General features: G+C 41.5%; 1 protein-coding gene across 1 annotated transcript in view; it reads right to left on the bottom strand.

The window, feature by feature from the left end:
• Positions 1-21,388, bottom strand: part of sec63 (SEC63 homolog, protein translocation regulator) — a 114,832-nt gene that overhangs the window by 55,871 nt on the left and 37,573 nt on the right. The window contains exons 3-5 of the mRNA XM_072552479.1: positions 16,218-16,332; positions 10,122-10,234; positions 2,679-2,740 (exon numbers count right to left, since the gene is read on the bottom strand). Coding sequence (XP_072408580.1) covers positions 2,679-2,740; positions 10,122-10,234; positions 16,218-16,332 — 290 coding nt within the window. The remainder of the gene's footprint in view (positions 1-2,678; positions 2,741-10,121; positions 10,235-16,217; positions 16,333-21,388) is intronic.

Genomic DNA, 21,388 nt, shown 5'->3' with positions numbered 1-21,388 from the left:
GCCTTACCTGAACATGGGTGCCCAACCTAGAATTTTAGTGTTCTACTACTTAACGTCTATACCTTAATGAGTGACTGAACACTTTTTGAAATGTCTGGTAGGAAAGTTACTTGTGCTGACCTCTTCAAAGGTACAGTGTAACCAGCTATTGAAGAGATGCATTAATGCATTCTAAGGAGCAAACAGAAATGAGTTTGAGATTTTAGAGAAGATTTATAGCTCAGGTTGTGGATCAAATCGTAAATTTGCTCAGAGCTGGTGGATTTGTTCTCAGACATTTTGTCTGATGTAGCAGCAACAGGGTGGTGGTGATAGGAGATTTTAATTTTCCCAACATTGACCGGGATTCACTTAGTATTAGTGGTCTGGATAGAGCAGAATTTGTAAGGAGCATCCAAGAGGGTTTTCTAGAGCAGTCCAACTCGGGAAGGGGCCATATTGAACCTGGTGTTGGCAAATGAGCCCGGCCAGGTGGGTGAAGTTTCAGTAAATGACAACTTTGGGAATAGTGATCACAATTCCACAAGTTTAGAATATGCATGGACAAAGACGAGCGTGGTCCTAAAGGAAGACTGCTAAATTGGGGGAAGGCCAACTATACCAAAATACGGCAGGAGCTGGGGAATGTAGATTAGGAGCAACTGTTTGAAGGGAAATCCACATTCGATATGTGGGAGGCTTTTAAAGAGAGGTTGATTAGAGTTCAGGAGAGGTATGTTCCTGTGAAAATGAGGATAGAAATGGCAAGATGAGGAACCATGGATGAGAGGTTAAATTGTGAAACTAGCTAAGAGGAAAAAGGATGCGCACATAATGTCTAGGCAACTGAAGACAGAGGAAGCTTTGGAAGAATATCAGGAATGTATGACCAATCTGAAATGAGAAATTAAGAGGACTAAAAAGGGTCATGAGATATCCTTAGCGAGCAGAGTTAAGGAACAGCCCAAAGGCTTTTATTCATATATAAGGGAACAAGAGGGTAATTAGGGAAAGGGTCGGCCCACTCAAGGAAAAAGGAGAAAAGATATGCGTGGGGTCAGAGAAAATGAGGGCGAGATTCTTAATGAGTACTTTGCATCGGTATTCACCAAGGAGAGGGACATGGCCGAGGTTGAGGTTAGGGATAGATCTTTGATTACTCTAGTAACAGGTAGCATGGTTTTGTGCAAGGAAGGTCATGTCTTACAAACCTAATGCAACTCTTTGAAGAGGTGACAAAGTGGATTGATGAGGGAAGGGATGTAGATGTCATAGGCTTCGTAAGGACTTCACTAAGGCATTTGATAAGGTTCCTTATGGTAGGCTGATGAAAAAGGTGAAGTTGCATGGGGTCCAGGGTGTTCTAGCTAGATGATAGAACAGGAGACAGAGAGTAGTAGTGCGAGGGAGTTTCTCAAAATGGAGACCTATCACCAGTGTCCCCCCACAGGGATCCGTGCTGGGACCATTGCTGTTGGTGATATACGTAAATGATTTGGAGGAAGGTATAGGTTGCCTTATTAGCAAGTTCACAGATGACACTAAAATTAGTAGAGTAGCAGATAGTGAAGGGGACTGTCAGAGAATACAGCAAAATATAGATAGATTGGACAGTTGGGCAGAGAAATGGCAAATGGAGTTCAGACTGGACAAATGCGAGGGGATGCATTTCGGAAGATGCAATTCCAGAGTGAACTCTGCAGTAAATGAAAAGTCCTGGGGAAACTTGATGCACAGAGAGATAAAGGTGTTCAGGTCACTGTTCCCTGAAGATGGCAAAGCAGGTCAGTACAGTGGTCAAGAAGGTATATAGCATGCTTTCCATCATCGGACTGGGTATTTAGTACAAAAGGTGACAGATCATATTACACTTGCATAAACTTTGGTTTGGCTATATTTGGAAAGCTGCGTACAGTTCTGGTTGCCACATCACCAAAAAGATGCAGATGCTTTGGAGAAGGTGCAGAGGTGGTACACCACGATGCTGCCTCGTATGGAGGGTGCTAGCTATGAGGAGAGGTTGAGTAGATTAGGATTATTTTCATTGGAAAGGCGATTGAGGGGGGACCTGATTGAGGCCTACAAAATCATGACAGTAGACAAGGTGGATAGCAAGTAACTTCTTTTTCTCTCTCTCTCTTCCCCCCCCCCCCCCCCCGCCCCAGAGTGGAGGACTCAATTACTAAGCGTCATGAGTTCAAAGTGAGGGGGGAAAAGTTTAGGGGAGATATACATGGAAAGCTCTTCACACAGAGGGTGGAGGGTGCCTGGAATGCGTTGCCAGCGGCGGTGGTAGGGTCGGGAACAATAGCATCACTTAAGATGTATCTAGACAGATACATGAATGGGCAGAGAGCAAAGGGGTACTGGTCCTTAGAAAATAGGCAACAGATTTAGATAGAAGATATGGATTGGTTCAGGCTTGGAGGGATGAGGGGCCTGTTCCTGTGCTGTAATGTTCTTTGTCACCATGCTAGGTAACATCAATGAGCCTCTAGTGAAGCATAGGTGTTCTGTCCCACTTGTTTTTTTACCTGTCGCTGTTTATGGTGGTAAGTGATATCATTTCCGGTTCTGTTTCTGAGAGGTTGGTAAATGGGGTCCAAATCTATATGTTTGTTAATGGTTTGAATGTCTTGGAAATGAATTTTCCCAAAACAAACTGGCAAGCACAATAAATCCCTGAAGTGGCAAAGTACCTTGTGGACCATCTGGATTGCCATATTCTTCCCAATTTTTGCGAGACTCTTCATCGGTTAAACTAGAAGACAAGAATTAAGTGTATATCAATATTAAAACTGATATTCAAAATACTAGTAGCATGAAGCTGAATTTCAGCGGTCAAAGGCTTATTTTCAAGGGATCATCTTGGGATTTTTTTTTGAGGGCCACTTCTTGATGTTTAGGGGTTACGGTTTGATTCTCAAGAGCTCAATTTTAATTCTCAGTTTTGTTTATTAAACGATGCAGTCATGTATCACGTACCTTGCGCATTTTCATTGACATATGAAATACTTAAAAGTAAGCACATCTTCTGCAGACTGGTGAGATCACAACCATGACGACTATATACAGACAAAACTGGAAGATCCGAGTCAGGTAGTTTCAAACAAACCTTTATCAGGGCACAAATCCTCCACAGACCATATCAAAATCAGGAAGCTGGAATATTTAAACCAAGCAGCCACTAACCTTTTTACTTCATCTCACACCTCAATGTTTTGATTTAAATTTAAATATTGTCAGTAGTCATTACAATAGCATCCATTGTATTCTGCACATATAGTAACGCTCAAACACATGCAGCATTAAGCCAGAGATTTCACATTAATTTGTAAGTAAGCAGCAACATAGCTGTAACGGCAAAAATTAATAATTAGGACGCTCAGGCTAATGGATCGGAAAACATTTTTGCCAAGGCATATGGCGAATTTTGAATTCAATAATAAAATCTGAAATTTAAAGCCAGCTGAATGGTAACAATGTAACAGCAATCAAATGTAAGATCATATCTGGTCTACTTATGCCCTTTAGGGACAGAAACAATCTGATGACATCTGGCCTGGTCTACAGGGTATTCTCTGAAATGGCTCAGCAAGCCACTTAATTCTATCAAACCCAACATGTCGGCAATTGCAGAAACAGCACTGTTGAGTCTGCAAAGTCCTGTTTACCAACATCTGGGGATTTGTGCTAAAACTGGGGCAAGCTTATCCCAGAAATTAGTCAGGCTGTTTCTTAACATTTTTTGTACACGTGAAATCACACTTTTATAGACAACATTCCAAACTACCACTATACCTTCTGATTTGATCCACCAGCAGCACAGAGGTGGTGGAACAATGGTATACAGAGTCAGAAAGGAGTTGCCCGGAGAGTCCTGAACACCAGATCTGAACCCCATGAAATCTCACAGAACCAAGTCAAACATAGGCAAGGAATCATTACATAAAGGAGTTGGGACATCATGTTGCAGTTGTATAGGACATTGTGAGGCCATTTTTGGAGGACTGTGTACAATTGTGGTCACCCTGCTATAGGAAGGTGATTATTAAATTGGAGGGGGTGCAGAAACAATTTACAAGGATGTTACTCCAGGTCTTTTGCCCAGGGTAGGGGAGTTCAAAACTTGAGGGCATAAGTTTAAGGTGAGAGGGGAAAGATATAAAAGGAACCCAGTGGGCAAATTTTCTAAAAAAGGGTTGCTCATGTGGAATGAACTGCCAGAGAAAGTGGTAAATGCAAGTACAGTTACAACATTTAAAAGACATTCAGATAGGTACATGAATAGGAAAGACTTAAGAGTGATAGGGACCAAATGCAGTTAAGTAGGATTGGTTTAGTTTGGGAAGCTGGGTCAGCATGGACAAGTTTGACTGCAGGGTCTGCTTCCGTCCTGAAATGACTGATTATAACTCTACGAATCCTCTTGCTCATAACCAGCTATCACACCACTTCAATTGATGAACCGGTATTCCACCATACTGAAGAACATTTGTAGAAAGAAATGAAGACAGCAAGGACACAGCACGTAATTTGGGTGGGAGTCTTCAATGTCCATCACCAACAGCGGCTCGCTAGCAGCATTATTGTCCAAGCTGACGGGCTAAAGGACATAGCTGCTATGTTTAATCTGTGGCATGTGACAAAGGAATCAACAGGAGGAAAAAAATTTCCTAATTTCAAATTCTTTCACAGGATGATTTATTGCCCATCCCAGGGACAGTTAAGAGTCAACCACATTACAGTGGGTCTAGAGTCACATGTAGTCCAGACCTGTTAAGGAAGGCAGTTTCCTTCCCGAAAAGACATTAGTGAACCAGATGGACTTTTCTTACAATTGACAATGAATTTATGGTTATTATGAGACACTTAACTCCCCCATCTGCCATGGCAGAATTTGAACCAAGGTCCCCAGAACATTATCTGACTCTATGGATTCACAGTCTAGCAATTATATCACAAGGCCATCGTCTCTCCATAAACTTGACCTCACCCTCATCAATCTACCTGTTTCAGGTGCATGTGGCTAGATCAGTACCAGGAGGAATGATCACTCCTCAGGCCATGTGGAGACAAAGTCCTGTCTTCATAAGGAGGGTTCCCTCCATTCTGCAGTATGGCACTGCCACCAAGCTAAATTAGATAACAGATTTAGTAACTCAAAATTGAGCATCCAGCCACCTTCCAAGTGAAGATGAATTCAAATTCAGCCAGGTTTTTTGCACCAATGTTGCTCCCCCTTGTTGAGGATGATGGGTTTGTGGAAGTATTTGGTAAAATGCAGAGCTTAGATCTAATCCATTGGTTGTAGAATCACTTAGCCCTGTCCACTGTATGTTGATTCCACTGTTAGTTATGCAAGTAGTTCTGTGTTATATTTTTTATCAGGTATGCCTGATACTGCTCCTGGCATGCCCTGTTGTACTCATTAATGCAGCATATGCAAGGATTCCACTTATCACAATACAGCTATTACACTGGAGAAGAGATATTGCAACTTAAAGTATGATATTTACTCGCAGGAAATATGTTGGCCCATTAGGTACTATGATCCTGCTCACTAGCTTTCACTGAAAACACATGCTTTATCAAAGAATGTCATTCCCAAACCACTGGTGAAATCCTGTGATTTCTTTATTTAAAACAAAATTTGACACACTGAAGCAAAATAATCAAAGCCATGGGTATAATACTATCATACTAGCTACTGTTATTAATAGCATTACAGTCAGATATTACAGAAAAGTCAGCAGTGGGTGTGATGTATTTAACAGTCAAATACATGCAAGTAGAGTCCATTGGTACAATCAGCTGTTTTGCAATGCAATATACTGGTTATCATATCAGCAACTAAGAGAGTGAATCCAAATCTTAATATAGCAAATTATGAAGCAGTGCTCAATAAATCCATTGAGGGCTGGTGGTAGCATCCCTACTTCTAAGAACAGATCCTAAGTTCAAGTCCCACCTGCACCTGGAGGTGTGTCACATTGGATATAGGTTTGCTCGCTGAGCTGGAAGGTTCATTTCCAGACCTTGTATTACCCTACTAGATAATATTTTCAGTGGGTCTCCGGCAAAGCACTGCTGAAAATTCCTGCTTTCTATATGTTTGGGTTTCTTTGGGTTGGTGACGTCATTTCCTGTGGTGATGCTATTTCCTATTCCTTTTCTCAAGGGGTGGTAGATGGGGTCCAACTTGATGTGTTTGTTGATAGAGTTCCGGTTGGAATGCCATGCTTCTAGGAATTCGCATTTGTGTCTTTGTTGGCTTGTCCTAGGATGGATGTGTTGTGCCAAATGAAGCGGTGTCCTTCCTCATCTGTATGTGAGGATACTAGTGAGAGAGGGTCATGTCTTTTTGTGGCTAGTTGGTATTCATGTATTATGGTGGCTAGTTTTCTGCCTGTTTGTCCAATGTAGTGTTTGTTACAGTCCTTGCACGGTATTTTGTAAATGACATCAGCTTTGCTCATTGTCTGTATAGGGTCTTTCAAGTTCATTAGCTGCTGTTTTAGTGTGTTGGTGGGTTTGTGGGCTATCATGATGCCAAGGGGTCTGAGTAGTCTGGCAATCATTTCCGAGATGACTTTGATGTAGGGGAGTGTGGCTAGGGTTTCTGGACGTGTTTAGTCTGCTTGTTTGGGTTTGTTGCTGAGAAATCGGCAGACTGTGTTCATTGGGTACCCATTCTTTTTGAATACACGATATAGGTGATTTTTCCCTGCTCTGTGCTGCAGTGGGTTGGCTCATTGAAATAATGTTCTGATGCAGCTTCGTTTGAGTGTGTTGGGATGATTGCTTCTGTAGTTCAGTATTTTGTCCGTATGTGTTGCTTTCCTGTAGATGCTGGTTTGAAGTTCGAAGTTAAATAGAAAGCAGGAATTTTCAGCATTGCTTCGACTGAAGCCCACTGAAGATGTTACCTAGTAGAGTGATGAAACATCTGGAAATGAACCTTCCAGCTCAGTGAGCAAACCTACATTTAAAACCTCAATGTGAGCTACAAATCTTCTCAAAACTTGCAAAGATGTGCCACATTTTTAAATCAACCTGTTCATAAATATCTAAAGTAGCAAGTCATGTAAATTAGAAATTAATGGGTTATTGTGGTGCCTTGGTCTCGTCCATACTGCTGGACGAGTTCTGCATTTAAATTCCACCTGCTTCAGAGGTGTGTAATAACACGCCTGAACAGATTCACAAAAATATCTTCAATAAATCTGGTAATTCATAGGTTAGCACCAATAATAGTGATGAAGGATTGGTATAAAAAGAACTCATTTGGTTCAGGGAAAGAAATCTGGGAAAGGAACCTACAAGCATCTCCACAACTCAAAACATATGAGGCCTTTTCTGGAGTACGGTGTCTAGTTCTGGTCATCCAGTTCTAGGAATGATATTATTAAGCTGGAGAGGATTCAGAAGAGATTTACCAGAATGTTGCCAGCGATGGAAGGTTTCAGTTATAAAGAAAGGCTGGATAGGCTGGAATGTTTTTTTTTTACTGGACCATAGAGGTTGAGGTGACCTGATAGAAGTTCATAAGGTCATGAGGGGTATATATAGGATTAATGGTAGGATGGGGGATTTCAAAACTTGAGGGCACATTTTTAAGGTGAGAGAAGAGAGATTTAAAATTAGCATGAGGGGCATTTTATATTTAACAGTGGTTTGCCTGTGGAATGAACTTCCTGAGGAAGTGATGGATAACGGGCAACTTTTTTCACACAGCGAGTAGTATGTATGGAATGAGCTGCCAGAGAAAGAAGTGGAGGAGGCTGGTACAATTACAACATTTAAAAGGCATCTGGTTGAGTATATGAATAGGAAGGGTTTAGAGGGATATGGGTCAAGTGCTGGCAAATGGAACAATATTAATTTAGGATATCTGATTGGCATGGACAAGTTGAATCGAAGGGTTTTGTTTCTGTCCTGTACATCTCTATGACTCTAGTATTGCCCACAGTTCATGAACATGTCAAAATAGTTTATTGTAAGACAAGGATCTGAGGAGGAGGAGGAGGAATTGAAGGAACTTAGTCCCAGTTTTAAAAACATAGCAGTGAAATTTATGGGACTGAAAGCTGATAAATCCTCAAATCATCTATAGCCCCAGGTTCTAAAGGTGGTGGCAATAAATGGTTTGATTGTCACCTTCCAAAATTCAGATTCAGAATTGTGTCAGCAGATTGGAAGGAGACAAATATACATGCATCACTTAGAGAGAGGGAGGGAGGGAGGGAGAATAAAAGCAATTACAAACCAATCAATCAGTCCCCAGAGTCTATTGCAAAAGGACAAACTAACAAAACAAACAAGATAGTAAATGCTTCTTTTAACAGAAATACGACAGAGGCCAAAGTGACCATAAGGCCTTAGAGAATGAAGTTGCAGAAATAATAATTGGGAGCGAGAAAAAGGCAGAGAAGTTGAACAACGACTTTGCATTAGTCCTCACAGTAGTCAGCATGAATAGCATTCCAAAAATACTAAGTAATCAAAGGCAATAGGATTTTTGGTGAGGGGGGCAGTGTTTCAGTGGAAAAATAGAAGTGTAGTCTGCCATGATCTCATAGATTCTGAAAAGATTCAAGATTTGAAACCTGCCGATGTAACATCCTTATTTTAAAAGGGAGGAAAACCAAAAATAGGTAACTGACAATAGGCCAGTTAGTTTAATATCAGCAGCCGTGAAAATTTTAGTCTATTATAATGAATACAATGGCATAGTATTTAGAAAAATAACAATCAAGCAGAGTCAACATGGCTTCAGGAAGGGGAAATCGCACCATGCAAACTCATAACGATTATTTGAGGATAGATAAAGGTAAACTAGTCACCATAACCTATTTGGACTTCTAAAAGGGTTTCATAAGATGCCATACATAAGGCTGCTTAATAAGAGTCTATGGTGCCAGGAATAGTACATTGGCATGAAGAGAGGATTGGCCAACTGTTAGAAGGCAGAATTGAGAATAAGGAATGTATTTTCAGGATGACAAACTGTAACTAGTGGACTGGACCAAGGATCAGTGCTGGGTCCACATCTGCATTATTATTAATGAGGTAGGTGAGGGAAGTGAATGTACCAAGTATACTGAATACACAAAAAACAAAGTGGGAAGGCAGTTGATGAGTATGATACATGGAGTCAGAGGGAGACTGACAGGTCAAGTGAGTGTGCATACACTTGGCAGATGGAATATAACACAGGAACAACGCAAGGTTCTGCAGACTGTGAGCAAGAATCAAGAAGTGAATATTCTTGGACAGGGTAGATGCTGAGAGGTTGGTCTCCTTGCATGGTAGTCGAGGACCAGAGGACATAATCTCAGTTTAAATGGTTGCCCATTTAAGACTGAGATGAGGAGGAATTTATTCTCTCAGGACATAGTGAACCTGAGGAATTTGTTACCATGGAGGGCTGTCAAGGCTAGTTTGTTAAACAACTTCAAGGCTGGGAAAGACAATTTTTTAATCAGTAAGAGAAATATGAATTATGGGAGAAAAACAAGTGGAGTTCCAAATCCTAAATTAAGCAGTGGTCTAATTGAATGATGATGCAGACTTGATAGGCCAAATGGGCAACTTCTGCTCCTACGCCTTATGGTCTGAAAGATATACTTGCCACAGAGGATGTATAATGAAGCCTTATGAAACCGACTCCTGGAATAGAAGGTTTGTCATACGAGAAGAGTTTGATTTGATTAGGACTGTACTCGCCTTAGTTTTAAAGAATTAGAGTCAATCTCATTTGAATAGTGAAATTTTGACAGAAGTGGCCAGACTTCTTTTGCTTGTGGGATATGGATAGGACAAAAAGAACTGAGATTAGGAATTTCTTCACTCAGAGGACGGTGAACCTGGGGAACTCTCTACAGCATTAGGCAGTGCTAGCTAAGTCACGGAATATATAATTAAGAAACAGATTTCTAGACACCAAAGGTATCAAGGGTGGGGGAACATGTGGGAGTATGGTGTTGAGATAAGAGGATCAGGCAGGCTCAAACTGAATTGTGAATCAGACCAACAGGCCAAACCTTACTCCTATTGTCGATGTTTCTTAAAAAGAAAACCCCTACACAGTTTCTTTTCCTAGTTAAAAGCCTATTCATGTAGATACTGCTACTACTCACGCAGCATAGGCTTTTGCAATCCTCATAAACAGGACTTCATCGCCTCCTTTATCTGGATGATGTTTGAGTGACAACTGTCGATATTGCTTTTTAATTTCTGCCACAGATGCTCCCTAGGTTAGGAAGAAATAAATACATACCAGTTAGCTATTGGAAAAATTATTACCCATTTCTGTCCCAATACAAATAAAATTTTAAAATCTGTTTGGATACAAGTCAACATACATTTGCAGAAATGCACTTTGCATACTTGGGGCACTGAAACTATTGTTCACTAATTGGATCATAGTATGGAAATCCTACATAATAGCTGTCAAATTTATATTTTAAAAACTCCTGCATTGAAGTTTGGTATATTTGTAGCGTATCATACTATTATTTTGTAAAGTTATATTAATGCTACGGATTGAACGAAGATGATACAAAGTCCATTCTTTGAATGTGATATTCCAGAGGAAAAAATTCAAGTCTCATCAACTATACATCTATATAATGCCTTTAATGTCATGACAAGTCTTAAGGGATTTCACAGGAATATTATGAAACAAAATACAACAGAACTACAGGAAGAAATATTCAGTCAGATAGAGTCAGTGCTGTACAGCATAGAAACAAGCGGTTCGGTTCAACTGGTCCATGCCGATCAGATATCCTAAATTACTCCAGTTCCATGTGCCAACATTTAAACCTTTCCTAATTATGTACCTATCCAGATATCTTTTAAATGTTGTGATTGTACCATGCTTCTAGCACTTCCTCTGGCAGCTCTTTCCACACATGCACCCTTCCCTGGGTAAAAGAAGTGGCCCCTTAGGTCTCTTTTCAACTTTTCTCCTCTTACCTTAAACCTATGCCCTCTAGTTTTGGATTCCCCTACCCTGTGAAAAACAAACCTTGGCTATTCACCCTATGTACCTCAAAGGCTTCGTCAAAATGGTAGGTTTTAAGGAGTCTTAAAGGGAGAAAGTGAAACAGTGAGATGAATGCAGGAGGCCTAACAGGGAAGGCAGATGAACTCAGGGCATGGTTAGGAACATGGGACTAGGATATCATAGCAATTACAGAAACTTGGTTCAGGGATAGACAGGACTGGCAGCTTAATGTTCCAGGATACAAATATGACAGAAGGACAGAAAGGGAGGCAAGAGGGGAGGGGAAGTAGCATTTTTGATAAAGGATAGGATTACAGCTGTACTGAGGGAGGATATTCCCAGAAATACATTCAGGGAAGTTATTTGTGTGAAACTGACAAATAAGAAAGGGACGAGCACTTTATTGGGATTGTATTATAGACCCCCTAATAGTCCACGGGAAATTGAGAAACAAATTTGTGAGGAGATCTCAGCTATCTGTAAGAATAATAGGGTGGTCATAGTAGAGGATTTTAATTTTCCAAACACAGACTGTCACAGTGTTAAGGGTTTAGATGGAGAAGAATTTGTTAAGTGGGTACAAGAAAATGCTCTGAGTCAGTATGTGGATGTACCTACGAGAGAAGGTACAAAACTTGACCTATTCTTAGGAAATAAGGCAGGGCAGGTGACTGAATTGTCAGTGGGGAGTACTTTGGGGCCAGTGACCATAATTCTATTAGTTTTAAAATAGTGATGGAAAAGATAGACCAGATCTAAAATTTAAGTTCTAAACTGGAGAAAGGCCAATTTTGACGGTATTAGGCAAGAACTTTCAGAAGCTGATTGGGGGCAGATGCTCACAGATAAAGGGATGGCTGGAAAATGGGAAGTCTTCAGAAATGAGATAACGAAAGTCTAAAGACAGTACATTCCTGTTAGGGTGAAAATAAAGGCTGGTAGGTATAGGGAATTCTAGATGACTAAAGAAATTGAGAGTTTGGTTAAGAAAAGGAAAGCATATGTCAGGTATAGAAAAGATAGATCAAATGAATCGTTAGAAGAATACAAAGGCACTAAGAGCATACTTAAGAAGGAAATCAAGAGGGCAAAAAGGGGACATGAGATAGCTTTGACAAATAGAGTTAAGGAGAATCCAAAGGGCTTTTACAAATACATTAAGGACAAAAGGGTAACTAGGGGGAGAATAGAGCCTCGCAAAGATCAGCAATGATTTGGAGATGCCGGTGTTGGACTGGGGTGTACAAAGTTAAAAATCAAACACCACCAGGTTATAGTCCAACAGGTTTAATTGGAAGCACACTAGCTTTCGGAGCATCGCTCCTTCATCAGGTAATCACCTGATGAAGGAGCGTTGCTCCGAAAGCTAGTGTGCTTCCAATTAAACCTGTTGGACTATAACCTGGTGTTGTTTGATTTTTAACAAAGATCAGCAAGGCAGCCTTTGTGTGGAACCGCAGGAGATGGCGGAGATACTAAACTAATATTTTACATCAGAGTTTACTGTGGAAAGAATATGGAAGATATAAAAATGTCCATATTACAGAGGAGGAAGTGTTGGATGTCTTCAAACACAAAAGTGGATAAATCCCAAGGATCTGATCAGGTGTACCCTAGAACTCTGTGGGAAGCTAGGGAGGTGATTGCTGGGTCCCTTACTGAGATATTTGTATCGTTGATAGTCACAGGTGAGGTGCCGAAAGACTGGATGTTGGCTAATGTGGTGCCACTGTTTAAGAAAGGTGGTAAGGACAAGCCAGGGAACTACAGACTGGTGAGCACAATTTAAGGGTTTAGATGGATTCCTGAGGGACCGGATGTACATGTACTTGGAAAGGCAAGGACTGATTAGGATAGTCAACATGGCTTTGGGTGTGAGAAATCATGTCTCACAAACTTGACTGAGTTTTTTGAAGAAGTAATAAAGAGGATTGATGAGGGCAGAGCGGTAGATGTGATCTTTCTGGACTTCAGTGAGGCGTTCGACAAGGTTCCCCATGGGAGACTGGTTAGCAAGGTTAGCTCTCATGGAATACAGGGAGAACTAGCCATTTGAATACAGAACTGCCTCAAAGGTAGAACACAGGAGGTGGTGGTGGAGAGTTGTTTTTCAGACTGGAAGCCTGTGACCAGTGGAGTGCCACAAGGATCAGTGCTGGGTCCTTTACTTTTTGTCATTTATATAAATGATTTGGATGTGAGCATAAGAGGTACAGTTAGTAAGTTTGCAAATCCCACCAAAATTGGAGATATTGTGGACAGCAAAGAAAGCTACCTCAGATTACGAGATCTTGATCAGATAGGCCAATGGGCTGAGAAGTGACAGATGGAGTTTAATTCAGATAAATGCTAGATGCTGCATTTTGGGAAAGCAAATATAAGCAGGACTTATACACTTAATGGTAAGGTCCTAGGAAATGTTGCTGAACAGAAACCTTGCAGTGTCAATTCATAGCTCCTTGAAAGTGGAGTCGCAGGTAGATAGGATAGTGAAGGCGGCATTTGGTATGCTTTCCTTTATTGGTCAGAGTATTGAGTACAGGAGTTGGGAGGTCATGTTGCGGCTGTACAGGACATTGGTTAGGTCACTTTTAGAATATTGTGTGCAGTTCTGGTCTCCTTCCTATCAGAAAGATGTTGGGAAACTTGAAAGAGTTCAGAAAAGATTTACAAGGATGTTGCCAGTGTTGGGAGGATTTGAGCTATAGGGAGAGGTTGAATAGGCTGGGGCTGTTTTCCCTGAAGCGTTGGAGGCTGAGGGGTGACCTTAGAGATACATAAAACCATGAGGGGCATGGATAAGAAATAGACAACGTCTCTTCCCTGGGGTGGGGGGAGTCCTGAACTAGAGGGCATGGATTTAGGGTAAGAGGGGTAAGATATAAAAGAGATGGGGCAACCTTTTCAAGCAGAGGGTGGTAGGTGTATGGAATCAGCTGCCAGTGGTGGAGGCTAGCACAATTGCAACATTTAAAAGGATGGGTACATGAATAGGAAGGGTTTGGAGGGATGTGGGCCAGGTGCTGGAAGGTGGGACTAGATTGGGTCTGCTTCCATGCTGTACATCTCTATGACTATGACTCTATGAGTAGGCAACTGAAGTCACAGCTAATAATATAAAGCCACTAAAAATGATGCATGAAGTCAGAACTAGATAAGTGCAAATACCTGAGCGGGCATTCTTATTTAGAAAAAAAGTTAATTGTTCATCAGATGCAGACAATACTGCATTTATTGCCCACCCCTAATTGTCCTAGAGAAGGTGGTGTCAACACATCTTTTTGAACCCCTGCACCCTATGGGGTGTAAACCCACAGAACTAGAAGGAATGGAGTACCAGGATTTTGACACAGCAACAGTGATGGAACGGTGGTATAATTCCAAATCAGATTAGATTAGATTAGATTAGATTACTTACAGAGTGGAAACAGGCCCTTCGGCCCAACAAGTCCACACCGCCCCGCCGAAGCGCAACCCACCCATACCCCTACATTTACCCCTTACCTAACACTACGGGCAATTTAGATTGGCCAATTCACCTGACCTGCAAAGTGACTTGGAGAAACCATACATCTACTTGTCTTGGCCTTCGAGGTGGTAGAGTTTATAGGTTTAGAAGGTGCAGCATGAGATTACAGAGATAAAGGAGGAGCTTGGCTAAAAAGAGGTTTGAAAACAAGGATGAGATTTTTCTTTAAAAAAAGGTGTTGCTTGACGGGAAGTGAATATACGTCAGTGAAGATTGGATAACAGGGAAAAGGAAATTTATTCAAGTTTTGACTCAGGCAGATGTTTGGAAGAGTGCAAGTTCATAAAGGATTGACTGTAGATGACCCAACAGAAGTATTTAGAAATAAATGGAGTCTAGAGCCAACAAAGACATGGGGTTCCAGCAGATGAACTGACAGAGGCAAATTCAGGTGATAGTAGAGATAGGCAGATTACCTTAGTGATAACACAAATGTGGTTGGAAGCTTATTTCAGAGTTCAATTAAGTTCTGAGAATTTCCCTGGTGTCCTTCCCAAACATCAAAACTCCAACACCACAAAGCAGATTAACTTATCCGTCATCTGTTGCTGTTCAGCAGATGACATGGGACTTCCATGTTGGCATACCAGTAACCAACATCACTCCCAACATAATTTATGCAAGCACTTTGACACCTTTCTCTGCCATGATAAAGTACATAAGATTTTCTTCCTTTCTTTTAAACACTGCACCCCTGACAAATCTTGGAAAATAGTGCAGCAAGACAACATTTAGAACAGAACACTGTATCTACAATATCCAGCACTCTTGCTCTTTTCTCCACCTCTATTCACCACTGCCCATCCTTTAACTTTTCATGCCACACTACAAATTCCCAATGAAAAATCAACCTTGCTTCAGAGGCAAATTTCAATTTACTGAAAAAATGTTACATAATATAAAACCAAGGATCTGGTTACTAAAGTGGGGTGTCGACGTTCTCATAAACCAGATTCAGCTCATGATAATTAAACATAGACCACTATCTCATGGAATCCAGATCAAGTTTGAAACCTCATGAGAACTTTTCACCTCACTAGCAATGTTGAAAAAATGCCAGTACTTTTCAGGAAAATTTGTTATGTTCATTTTAAACAACAATTTTCCTGAATATAGTACTTCCACAAATCAAAAGCTAACCATAGACCTATTATTAAACAGATGTATGCATGGTTTCCTCTACATTCATAAGTGGCATGCAGAGACACTTGCTCTTATTCCCAAAAGCATCTATTTTCTGCAGCTCTTGCGCAAATCGCCACCTATGACTTTTGGACAAGGGTCTAGCATCAGGAAACAGGCACTCCAGCACATCTATCAGGCAAAGAACTTGTTGTCATTCTCAGATATCATGCTACAATGACACATTATGCCACAATAAGTAGGGTATAGTTTAACTCAAAAATCTGTGAAGGATTTGGGAGTTTTTGGTGTTCCAAGGAGACATCATACAGTTTCCCACCACAGTAAGAGAAATTAAATGGCAATTTATCAATTCTGCTCTTGTTGGGCAAGTCAAAAAGCAATACAAGCAACTTCATACATAGTATTTTTCCCCCATGTTTTCAAGGTCAAAGACTGGTGCAAATAAAGGACAAAGACTAGAACATGGGAGAGAGTACCAGCGATAGAATGTGTTAGGGTAGGTACATATAACACCATTCCTTGACAGGAAACAATCGATTAATTACTTACAGGGTCGACTCCAAGCACTTCGTATGGGTTATATTCTTTTTCTCTGTTTTCTATTATTGAAACTTTGTATAAAAGACAGCAAAGTAGTACCCATCCAGAAATGAGTCCTATTTTTCTGTTTAAAGAGAATAAATAATTAGAAAGTTCTTTACAGAAATTTACCAACACCTTAACATCATCTTCAAAAAATCTTTCGTTCTCAGCATATGGCTCTCATGTTATATGTAATATTATAATTTTCAATGAAGTCCACCATCACATCCATCCATATGTAAATGTACCCCATCTATGTGAATAATAAATATTCCATCACTTTCTTAGGTGAGCCTTTTAGATTGTGACAAGGCTCGGAGGAGTCATAGCACGAGCCACAATGCAGAATATCTGACTTCTGCCCTGGTCTATTAACCAGTGCTGATCCATCATCTTCAGATTATTTGTAACCCAAAGAGCACAACTTTGAAACCCTGTCAAGAGTTGAGGAAAGTAACAACTGTTGCACTTTTGCAAGTGAAATTGGAAGGTAGTTGGATTTATTCCTTTACTTTATCTTGCTGTTCATGTGACACTAAAGTTACATGCCAATGGTCAGTCCAGGTCAGGATGTTACATGTGTGACTGAATGCTGATATGAGCTGTTCTGTCATTGAAGGAACACTATGACATGAGTGAGCAGCCTTACACAAATTTAGAGAAATGGCACAGCTAATTCTAGAAATAAAGGTAGGGATCCAATTGCCTTGTTCCATTTCAGAACTAACAACACAGAAAAGATTAGAGAATAGATCCTCTAAGAGTGTATTAGTAATTAGGAATGCCAGGCAGACTAAACAAACGTTACTAATTAGAATTTGTGAAAATGCTGCACAGTCTTGGCTTTAATCTTCATTCATAAAAATTAGTGTTAACATGGTCACAATTTAAATTTTTATTCATTACAAGTTGATCCAATATGATCACTTTACATAATATTGAGCTCACACAGTACACCATATCACTACACATTCTGGAACGGACAGAAATAGAAACTTATACTTGCACTGTGCCTTATCATTCCTTCAAGATGTCCCAAAGTGCTTTACACACAGACAATAAAAGGCAGTCATGACAGGCACTCTGTTAGGAGTAGAAACACAGGAGGCTAGAAGAACACAGCAAGCCAGGCAGCATCAGGAGGTGAAGTCAATGTTTCAGGTCAAGACCCTTCATCAGGATGGCAAAGGCGTCAGTAAGCTCAGAAATAAATACAGGGAGATAGGTGAGATAGCCATAGGTAGATGCAGGTAGGGGGCTGTTGTGATCGGTCAGTGGGAAGGATGGAGCTGATAGGTGGGAAAATATGGACAGTTAAGGTCAAGTCAAAGAGGAGTGAAGGAGAGTAGGGGCTGGACATGGAATGAGGTTGGGGGTGAAATTAGAGAAGTTAGTGATGTGGGAGGTAGAATGGAAAAGAGGTGACAGGGCTAGAAAGGGAGCCAGAGGATGGGTGGAAAGGTTATTTGAAATCACAGAACTTAATGTTGAGTCTTCTGGGCTGTAGGCTGCCCAGGCAGAAGATGGTGATTTGCTGCAGCAAGGAAGGAGGCTGAGGATGGACATCGGAAGGGGAGTGGGAGGGGGAATTGAAATAGATGTCAGACTGGCCACTTAGAGCCCGGCGACAATGCTCCATGAAACGGTCACCTAGTCTACGTTTGGTCTCCAATGTAGAGAAGACCACCTCAGGAGCACTGGATGCAGTAGACTTGGCTGGAGATGCAGGTGAACCTCTGACTCACCTGGAAGGACAGTTTGGAGCCCTGAATGGAGGTAAGGGAGGTAGTGTAAGGGCAGGTGTTGTAACTTTTCCGGTTACACGCGAAAGTGCAACACTGCCCATACACCACCTCCCTCACCTCCATCCAGGACCCCAAACAATCTTTCCAGGTGAGAGAGAGGTTCACCTTCATCTTCTCCAACCTAATTACTGCATCTGGAGCTCCCAATGTGGTCTTCTCTACAGGTGGAAGGTAGTTGGGAGGTTATTGTGATTGGTCAGTGGGAAGGGTGCAGCAGGTAGGTGGGAAGGAAGATGGACAGGTTAAGTCAGGTCAAGGAAGCAGGGAGGAGAGTAAGGGATGGACAAGGGATGAGGTTCGGGGTGTGGACATAGAGAGCTATCTGGTGGTCTTCTCTACACCAGTGAGACCAAACGTACACGAGGTGACCGGTTCGCCTAGCATTGTTGTCATGCCCTAAATGGCCAGCCTGACCTCCCAGTCACCGTCCATTTCAATTCCCCCTCCGACATGTCTATCCACAGCCTCCTCTATTGGCACGGCCAATCAGAGGACCACCATCTCACCTTCCGCCTGGGCCTCCTACTGGGCCTCCTATTGAGTTCTCCAGTTTCAAATACCAGACCCACCTCCTCCCTTCCATTCTACCTCCCGCTTCGCTATCTCCCCACCCCCAACCTCAGCCCATGTTCAGCCCTTACTGCTTCCCACCTCCTTGACCTGACCTGTTCTTCATCTTTCCCACCTATCTGCTTATTGACAAATCACAATAACCTCCTATCTGCATCTACCTATCACTATCTCACCTAACTTTTCCCCCAGGCTCACCCCACTCCCATTTATTTGAGCTCCCTTCACCCTACCACATCCTGATGAAGGGTCTCGACTCAAAACATCAACTTCCCCACTTCCTGATGCTGCCTGGCTTGTTGTTTTCTTCCAGCCTCCTGCTTGTCTACAGTGGATTGCAGCATCTGCAGTTTTTTTGTCTCCAACCGTGTTAGGAGAAGAACTATATTTGGTCTTAATCACCTTGATGAAATACAACTCTAAATTTTCAAGCTTTTTAAACGTGCAAACATTTGATCTCAGCTTTCTGATGCTAAGCTAAAAGCATTACTGACCAGCATCAAGCTAATGCTTGAAAAAACTATTTAAAAATAAGTTTCTGCAATCTCTGCAAGGCACTGAAATTAAGAAAAAGAGAAATTAAATGATAAAACAGTTGATTAAAGTTGAGCCTAGGACATGAAACTGCAGCAAGTTTCAAAGGACTGAGTTGTGTTGTTTCTTTTGTGCGAAGTGAGACGCCAACTGAAAGAGTTTCCCGCTTCCTTCTGGCTCATTTGAATTTCACCAGGACTCCTTAACATGTTTCTCGGTCAAATACTGCCTTGATATCAACAGTAGTCACTCTTACCTCCTCTCTTGAATTCAAACTGCTTACCCATGCTTGGACTGAAACTGTGACAAGTTCAAGGGCAGATTGGCCCTGGTAGAACCCAAACTCAGCAATCAGCTGATTATTGCTGGAAAAGTGCTGCTTGATAGCATTATCAGTGACACCTTCCATCAGGTTACTGATATCTGGAGGAGTTGACAGTGTTAATTTGCTGAATTGAGATTGTACATTGGACACAATATATTTTCACATTGTTGATTAGATGCTGATATTTTACTGCATTGCCTAATGTGGGGGCCTTGGTGATATGTTCCTGGACAGTACAGTGAATTGAGAGATGGAGCTATTGTGGGACATGGAGGAAAAACTACAAGTTCAAATATTGGTTAAATGTTCAAGATGATGATTAAAATGTGAGGTTCGTGGACTGGCAAAATGGGATAAATGTATGGAAAATAAACAGTGCAAGTTCTAACAGTGGATTTGAGGGTGACTCCTACATTAAATAACAGATCAGGAGGACAAGTAAGCCATTCAGCCTCTAACGCCTGCTCTGCCATTTAATAGTATCATTGTTGATCAGATTATAACCTCAGCCACATTTCTGCCTACTGCTGGAAGCTTTCCACCTGCTCAACAAGAATATATTCATCTCTATCTTAAACATATTCAAGGACTCCGTATCCACCACCTGTTGAGGAAAAAAATTCAAAAGACACAATAAGGGGGGAAAAGATATCTGCCTCACTCTATTTTAAATGGTCAACTTCTAATTTTCAAACAGCGACCCCCAGTCCACAATTCTCCTCTCAGAGTAAACATCCTCTCCATATCTGCCCTGTCAAGATTCCTCAAGATCTTATATGTTCCAGTAAGTCACTTCTTGCTCTTCTAAACATCTGCAGGTACAAACTTAGTTATGACCAACCTTTCCTTACAAAACATCAACTAGGTATTAGACTGGTAAACTTTCTCTGAACTGATTCCAGCTGAAAATGTGGTGCTGGAAAAGCGTAGCAGGTCAGGCAGCATCCAAGGAGCAGGAGAATCACTGTTTCGAGCATGAGCCTGAAGAAGGGCTCATGCCCAAAACATCGATTCTCCTGCTCCTTGGATGCTGCCTGACCTGCTGCGCTTTTCCAGCAACACATTTTCAGCTCTGATCTCCAGCATCTGCAGTCCTCACTTTCTCCTCTGAACTGATTCCAACCCATCACATGCTGGACAAAGTTTCTGATGATGTGCGAGCATGCGCACGGAGCGAGCAGAGAGAAAGTAGGCGACACGAGTGGGGGTGACATGTGAGGGGAAGAAGAGCACGACATGAGCTGGTAGGGGTTGAAGAGAGAAATAAGAGAATGGGGTAAAGAGAGAGAGAAAAAGGGGGAGGAAGAGCCGAGGAGGAGGGGAATGAGAGAAGACAGATTTTGCTGCAGCAGTTCCAAAAGTCAGGTTACAAGTAGAGACTGTAGCTTGTATAGATTAAAAAAAGGAATCCTGCAGAACTTTCTACATAGGACACCATGAAATTCCAATAAACCACAGGTTGAATTAATACAAAATTTAAATCCTTACAGTGTGGAAACAGGGCACTTAGACCCAACAAGTCCCCACTGAACCTCTGAAGAATAACGCACACAGACCCATTCTCCCTACCCCTAATATACTTAGCCTACATATCCCTGAACACAATGGGCAATTTAGCACAGCCAATTCACCTAACATGAACATCTTTGGACTGTGGGAGGAAACTGGAGCACCCAGAGGAAACCCACGTAGACAGGGGGAGAATGTGCAAACTCCACACGGACAGTCACCAAAGGCTGGAATCGAACCTGGGTTCCTGGTGCTGAGAGGCAGCAGTGCTAATCACTGAGCCACCGGAAAATGCAAAGAAGGAATTAGGTAGCTGGAAAGAATTTAGAATTTGCTCTGAAATACAAGATGAAGAACAGTCAGACCTGTCACATAAATGGATTAATACAGAAAAG

The sequence above is a fragment of the Chiloscyllium punctatum genome, chromosome 3, assembly GCF_047496795.1.
Source record: "Chiloscyllium punctatum isolate Juve2018m chromosome 3, sChiPun1.3, whole genome shotgun sequence".
NCBI lineage: Eukaryota > Metazoa > Chordata > Chondrichthyes > Orectolobiformes > Hemiscylliidae > Chiloscyllium > Chiloscyllium punctatum.
The sequence above is the reverse complement of the archived record's forward strand: the minus strand, read 5'-3'. Positions and strand labels throughout refer to the sequence as shown.